Source organism: Poecilia formosa, unplaced genomic scaffold (genome assembly GCF_000485575.1).
Source record: "Poecilia formosa unplaced genomic scaffold, Poecilia_formosa-5.1.2 Scaffold55, whole genome shotgun sequence".
Classification (NCBI taxonomy): Eukaryota; Metazoa; Chordata; class Actinopteri; order Cyprinodontiformes; family Poeciliidae; genus Poecilia; species Poecilia formosa.
In genome coordinates this window covers 594,006-602,021 of record NW_006799994.1, presented here as the reverse complement: position 1 = coordinate 602,021, position 8,016 = coordinate 594,006, and the positions used below count along the sequence as shown (strand labels likewise).

Below are 8,016 nucleotides of genomic sequence, written 5' to 3'. Positions count from 1 at the left end.
TTGTTAGTGGTGTAGAAGGCCCTACTTCTGCTTTTCAAAGACGTACAGCTGTATAATTGCACATTTGATACCTTAAAACAGATCAGACTGAAAGGAACTCAAAATAGGCAGAAGTGAGCAGATTAAAATCTCATCATGTTGAAGTGATATTGTGCAAAAGTGTAATGAACATGTTTTGCACAGACTATAGACCTATCCTAACCTGTTCAAGGAAATATAATAAGTCATCTTTAAAAACAAAAATTGATTTGAAACCTTTTACATTTTACCAATCCTTAAAATATACATCAGCCCCCACAACCATGCAAGGCATCAAAGGTAAAAATAGACAACAAATGAATAGATCTTTTTGAACTATAGAAAATCACAATGAGTTTTCTTTTACTTATAGACTCCAGATTTAATGGAGTTGGCTAAAGGTTTGAAGATAATATGGATAATGTGTTAATTGGTTTATTATATCAGATTCAATTCAGTTCAATTCACCTTTTTAATAGCCCTAATTCACAAGACATCATCTCAATGCACTTTAGAAACAGTCAATTCAGTTTCTTATTCAAAATGGTTGTAAAGAGTTTTCAATTTAAGAAAATTAAAGTCGTTGTCTTTGTTCATTGACATAAAAATATCAACCAATGATATTTTTATTAAGCTGACTATTATTATTCCTATATAAATGTGAATCTTTCATTGTCATCAGGAAACAATTTTAGGGCGTTTCTGCAATTATTACAGTGAATCATGATTGGAGTTTTATACTCTATTGCAAAGAAACGTGCTAAAACTGAGTCAAATATATATTTTCTCTAAACCAGCTGGAGCTTAAAGCTGGATGTTCATCACAGATAGTCGGGATGTTTTCCCTCAGAGGAGACGATGATCCGACACTCTTACCGTGAAGTCATTCTTTATTAAAGTCATTTCACTGAAATCAACTCTGACGCTCCGCCTCCGCTGACGAGCCATTCACTATTCGGTTACAGTAAATTTAGAAGAACAGAAAAAGTTAACAGATCATCAAAATTGAGAACCTCAGTTAGCAAATTAATTTTAAGATATGAGATCAGCTGGTAGGAAAAACTAAAGGATGTTTGTTTTAATACAAACTGCAATCAGTATGAGACAAATATCACTTTCTTTTTAATTAAAGTTAGATTCGGATCTCTTTTGAATTATAAAACATTTAAGTGCTTCATATAGCAGTCTGAACACTAGATGAGACATGTTTTAGGGTTTGAAGAGATTTTATGCAATAAGTCAGAACATTTTCCAACCTAAACAGAAAAACATGGCAACGTGTTACACTGTAGTACCAGAATAGTCTGCGTAATGTTATGTAGGAAAAAAATAGGAAAAGGTTAATGGGAAGCTAAATGTCTCACTTTTCTATAGTTAATCAGATTAAATTGTAATCATGGCAACAACAGTCCAATTCAACACATTAGGATATTATTGAAAAGCACGTTTATTTTACAAAGTTTATCACTAAGTGAAACACATTAAATAGATTAATTACACACACAGATTGATGCTCAAAAGCTTTTATTTCTGTCAATTATGATGATTTTCCACTTACAGATAATGAAAATATGAAGTTTAAAATTGGAATATTAAATCAGACCAATTAAATTATTTTCAAAAACAGAAATGTGAGCTTAATGAAAAGTATGTTAGGGTTTTTTTTGTTTTGTTTTGTTTTTTTTTGCCATTCAGCATTATGTTTAATTTAATTTTACTGTTTTATAAATAGTTGAAATGTATGCAGTTCAATAAAACTAATATAGTTTTATAGTGCACTTGCATTTTGTTGCTTACTAATGAAACAAAGTACAGACGTCTCAAAGCAGTTTGACATATAAATCAATGTGAACCGAGTTAAGCTTTGCTCAAGTAAACACAGAACATGAAGGAGAAAACTTTCCAGGTCGAGTCCACTGTCCTGTGATGATTGGACCAGACTGAATGTCAGAACTATTTTCCATGGCAACCACAGACTTTCTGACTAATTAATGAAACCTTTTACAACATCAGCTACTGTTTTTAATCACCCCTGACTCTCCAACCAGAACACACACACATGCACACACACGGCAGTAAAAAAGCGAGCTCTGTGTGAAGGAGGCAGTATTCCCCAGGCTATCTGAATGGCTGATCTTTGGTAGAAATCAATGACACGGGCGTCATAAAAGGAGCGTTTCTTTCCATAAAAAGGTTTGAGAGCATATGCTGTTGCCGGAGGCCTTGTTTCTGAGCGTGAAAAGTCATCACTAAAACATTCAGCACAGATGCACCGCAACTAGGCCAAAAGTTTTACAGCCCCGCTAATTCTGCCGCAGTTAAAATTAGAAGAAACCCTCAAACTCTCAAACCTCCACACAGTTAGAGCTTCATCAGAAGTTCTCCTCTTTGATCTGAACGCACGTTTCTGATCTCCCAGCACACACAGAGGCAGACATCCCGACAAACACCTTCAAAACAAACAACACAACATGTCACGACAAAGAAACGCAGCACCAGAATGTGAACACACTTTGAAAGCCTGCTGGCTCATGTTCATGGTTTAATAAAGATTTCTGAGAGAGATTAAGAAACAAAAAAATGTCTGAGTCTCACAGTCACTTTTACTCTGTTTGAGTGATGGAAACATGTTTTTATCTGTCTGCTTACTGCAGGATCAAACAACCATTCCTCACTGGTGTTACTGTCAAGAGCGCAGCACATCAGCAGACTGCAAAACACAGTCAAATATAACATGCATGCAGGAATGTTTAGACTTAAATATTAATCATATTTTACCAAATCAGCGTTTTGTGGTGAAAAATATTGAGTTTATTCGACAGAAACTGCAGCATCTGGACCTCCTTTGAGTCCCAGTTTGGATCTTTGTGCATCTGAATAAACTGTCTGGTCTGCTACGTCTTACTGTTATGTAAAGTTGATGCGATTTGAATAATATGACCAGATCATTTAAAACTTTTAAAGCAATTTTAAAAAGTCATGAATGCATCTGGAAATTAACCGCAGCTGGAAGTTGAAGTCGTCTGTTTAGAGTTGTTAATGTTTTTAATGCTTCCTGAGCCCATTAGTCCATTCTGTCCAGAACTACTTCCACACTGTCCCTCAGCCACTGTCAGCTTGTTTCTCCTGAAAGTAAATCCGTTTATGGAATTTCAAAGATAATTTATGAAATTGTTCAAAATTATAATTTTATAATTTGCTTTTTTTTTATTTTTGTAGATTTTGTATTTCACCCTATTTTATGGAATTGTGCTTTTAGATCTTTTGTGTCCACACAATCTCCAGTCTTTCTCAAACTGTGGTTCACAGACCACTGTTGGTCCGCGGGCGCCCCCTACAGGTCTGGAAGGGGACGTGAGCTCAAAGTGCGCCGGTACAGCTAGCTTACAAAAGAATCGTGTTAAAAAATAATAATAGATAAGTAGAGTAAGACCAATCACTCAAACGAAAAGCTGAAGATACCGGTGGAAAGCAAACAGCAGATCTTCATGGACTCCTAGACATGGCAACGTGATGATGCCGCCTCCATGTCTGCCTGCATGCATCCAGTTTTCTTCCAGGTTTAGCCTTGGCCATGTCTCAAAAAATTAAAGTATTTATCTCTACTGTGCAACTTTTAATTTGTGTTCTTGGATTACTTGTTGAGTGATGGCTTCTTGCTTCCTTTCAGCCCGTCTAAGTACAGAACTCATTTCCTTGCGGATGATGACACTCTTAGCTGATTCAGCCAGGTCTTTTTCATGATGTTGCATCTATTTGAGGTGTTGCCTTACAATTCATCCACAGGTGTGCCTCTGTTTACCTTCGAGGCTAGGAAATAATCAGAAGATTACAAAGGAATTACATAATCATCTGGGTTATCCTCATTTGTCTAAAGGAATAGTAATCTTGGATAAAGCACACGTTTTACTTTGAACAAAAACAAAACTCCAGAGATTCACTATGAATCTTTACAATTCAATCGTGCTGCAAGTGCTTTTTGGTTGTCTGTTGTTATGAATTTTCTTTCAATTTTCAGAGAAAAGTCCATTTCAATTTGATCCAAACGTTACTGTGATCTAAAAAGTGCATTTTGAGTGTGTAAAATGATTGATTTATTTACAGGAAATCTGGATCTTTGTGATTACATCTCAGTTTGTAATCACAAAGTTTGAAAACTCACCTATGACCCACAACTACAACAGGACATAAAAAACACATTTTGTGTATTTTCCGGAAGATTTTAGGATTATTACAGGATTTTTTAAAAAATTCAAACTCAGTTTGTCTGCTTCCTCCTCTCTGTTTCACTTCACACATACGGTTCCCATAAAGTTCCTGCGGTCCGGTCGGAAGCGCGCATGCGCAGTGGCTGCAGCGTGTGGTTGTGATAGTATTGTGAATGACGAGGGGTGGAGGTGGAGTGGGGGCGGTATTTTGGGTGTACAGTCACAAGAGCGACTCGGCGGAGCCAGGAAGTAGACTGTTGACGCCTTCAAGCTCCGGCAAAAGTGTCGTAATTTTCAACACTGACAGCTGCGGAGAAGGTGGCACAAAGGAAACAGGCAGAGGAACTTTGTGGCTGAAGCTGATAACAAAGAAGAAATGCCCTTGTTCTTGTTGCCTTCAGGATGTGCAACACAAACTATTCATTTTATTTATTTACCTTCGATAAAGTATTTCTAAACAATTGCTGCTATGATACATGACGAATAAATGTTTAACTTTTGTTTTTCTCTTTCATAATAACCTAAAACAGCTTTGAGGCGTAAAATTTATTACTTTAATTGAGGTTGACCATTAATCCTTAATTAGTCGTTTATTTGTGCGTAAAAACCATTTTTACGCACGAATCCAAACGAGAAGAGAATCACCCGGAAAGCTGCAGGTAGACCTGAGAGCGCTCGTTTGTGGCTCAAGATCAGGCGCTCGTCGAGAGACAAGAGGGAAGGAGGGAGGAGGAGGGGGAGCCTCAAGGCCAAAGTGAGCTTTATGTACCGCAGCGGGTCACTTTCTGCGAGCCATTTGGAGCCAGAGGCGACCCGGAGCGCGCAGGAGCCGCACCAAACTGAGGCAGACCATCAGTCCCAATCACTGAGGCCAGCAGCAGGGAGCACATTGCTCCACACAGGGAAGAGAGAGAGGAAAAAAACACAGACAAACAGACACGGAAGAGAAGTGAGAGAAAGAGAGAGAGGCTGAGTGCGGGACGGTCGGCAAAAAAACGCACTGTGGAACTTTAAAGTGTGCGGGATCAGGAGGAAACAGGCTCGAGTGGCCGCGCAGGGTCGGAGAAGATGCCGCGGGTAGTCCCGGACCAGAGGAGCAAGTTTGAGAATGAGGAGTTTTTCCGCAAGTTAAGCAGAGAGTGTGAGGTGAGTGAGACGGCGGAAATAAAGAGAAGAAAGGCTGTGAAAGCGGCGGGCAGAGCTCCGCTTCATCTCATCTGCCTTTATTTCATCTCTGCACATGCTGATTAAAGTCAGGGACACATATTAACTACAGATGCTTCACAAACGGTGGTTGGATTTATCATTTCTAAGTTTATTTCTCACATTTCTTCACTCTTTTAAGAAGTTATTTTTTAATTCAATTTTCAGGTTTAGTGTTTTATTTTTTGTGCAGCTTTAACTTTTTTGTTTTACATTTTCGCTGAAAATAGCAAAAACAATGCCCAAGATGTATCAAAATTTTTACAGTAAATTGTACATTTCTTCCCGATAAATAAGGATTTGTTGAGTTAAATTGTGCTTGTTTGGGGACTGATGTGTTTCTTGTGCAGATCAAATACACTGGCTTCAGGGACCGGCCCCACGAGGAGAGGCAAGCCCGCTTCCAGAACGCCTGCAGGGACGGACGATCAGAAGTCGTGAGTCCAAAACTAGATTTATTTAATTCAGTGCAATCAAGTAAAAACGGAGCGGGATGGTTCTGATTACTGAGCGCCATTTATGACACCCAGCAAAGAGGAAGGAACTCTGCATGTTTGGATTTGGAGCCTTCAGAGGCGGTGCTAGACACAAAGTACCGGGCGAATCAAGTCCAGGGTCTCATCTACTTGGAGTCAATACGTTACAATATTATTAAATAGTGAATGTGATCCAGCAACTAAATCATAAAGTGAAACACTTTATAGATACGCAGTGATGTTTTCAAGCCTTTATTTATGTCAAATATGAAGATTTTCTGACTACAGCCACTAAAAACAAACATTTAAGATTCAAATATTACATGTAACCTGCTTTTCTAATGAATTTATGGCCTTTATGAACATAATCTTTTTTGGAGTTTTAATACTTGAATTAAGTTCCAACACAAGAGCACAACGTTGTACTGAAGCCTGAGCCAAACGGCAGAGGAGAAAACTGATGGAAAACATGCCAGCTGAAAAATCCAGAACTTTTACAAAGACAAACGTTCATATTCGTAGTATGAACCGGAGTTGCTTGCTTTAGTTGTAGTCTGAAAACGTGGCATAATCCTGTCGTATTTCTGTTTAATATTTATAGGTGTCAGTTGTCTGTGGAATGAAATCTAAATTTTAATTTAAAAAAATAGTGATAAACCATAGAATCAAAGAAGATAAACAAAACAAACTGGGAATAAGCTGCATGGTTAATATTTCTATAAATAAATAAAAAAAACAAATCAACCACATTTTATAAGTAGGACTTGCTTCGAAACTGAATGTTTTCTGGATAAACAGTGTATAATTATTTACTTCTTGTTTATTCCATCCAAACATCTGACCTAATAATAATCTTTACACCTGTGGCAGCGACTTGTTCAAATTTGATCAGGAAGTTTCTTGTGAACTGGTTCTGAGACCACAGCACACACCGTTAAAATAACCTGTTAGAATATTGTTTTCATTTTGTGTAGATTTTAATCAGCATTTCTGAGTAAAACATCAGTTTAACCACTAAAAGACACCAAACTAAATGAGTTAACCTCAACAGATTATGAAGATCACTTTTGCTAAAGTTAAAATAAGAATTGCTGCTGTGAAAGCTGTAGTGAAACTTTTAAAATGTCCCAACAAGATGGTGAGTGCGTGTTGTTTCCCTGGCAACCACAGCTGCCATTCACAGTCAAAGCCCGCCTGAGGGCTAAAGAAGGCAAAGTTTGTTTTATGCTGTTGCTAAACAAGTTGAAGCTGGATACAAACTTGAGATCTTGCTCCAGCACTGAAATATTCTCAACCACAAGCCTGACAGTTATTAGCTTTTATTAAACTTATTTATAGCACAACTCATTCCTGCGCTGGGAGGATGACGGTTGGCTCAACCAACACCTTCGGTAAAATGTTTACAAAACTATTCTGGCAGTGTTTTGAGCATCCATCCACAAACTCAGGTACTAAATTAGAAATTAAATTATTTTAATGGCTTGAATTTAAAATCTTTCCATATCACGTTGATAAGAAGTGTCATACTTTGTTTAATTTGAATTTAAATGAACTTCTGTCAGAACCTTAAACCAGGAAGAAGGAGGGACACCCACCAGCTTTAACTTCTTATCTTCATCTTCTCGTGCTGTGCTTATCATCATCATCATCATCATAATAATGCAGTCGACAGCTCACGTAAACATGTGTGATCACACAAACATGTTGGGCCCAGTTGGGCTTTAACTGGGCCGTCATTAAGCTGCCATGTATGAGATGTTGGGATGAGTCTGGCATGTTTACCTGCAGCAAAAACTGTTTTCATCGGGAGGAAAAACGTCAGTGAGCATTAAATGATTTATTGAGAAAATAAATGTATGTAAGATCCTTATGATGTGAAAATACCATGATGCAACAAAAACTGATTTTATTTAAAAGCTAATGTGGCTTCATCTATCAAACACTTTTTCTGCTTTATATGACCATTTTTGAAAATGTAACTTCAAAAATTTTGCATATCTCTGAGTCAGATCTAGTTCTTTTGTTTGAGGGTGCTTCACCAGAATATTGTTGTTGTGTTTTTCACTTTGCAGCCAGCAGATAGCTGGTGTCGTTGCAGGGAAATATTTAGT

General features: G+C 37.6%; 1 protein-coding gene across 1 annotated transcript; it reads left to right on the top strand.

The window, feature by feature from the left end:
* The first annotated feature begins 4,539 nt into the window (after nt 1-4,539).
* LOC103138824 (core-binding factor subunit beta-like) lies at nt 4,540-5,947 on the top strand. The gene is made up of 2 exons (XM_007553176.2): nt 4,540-5,372; nt 5,780-5,947. The coding sequence occupies exons 1-2, from the start codon at nt 5,295-5,297 to the stop codon at nt 5,930-5,932; spliced, it is 231 nt and encodes a 76-aa protein (XP_007553238.1). The 5' UTR covers nt 4,540-5,294; the 3' UTR covers nt 5,933-5,947.
* The last annotated feature ends 2,069 nt before the right edge of the window (nt 5,948-8,016 follow it).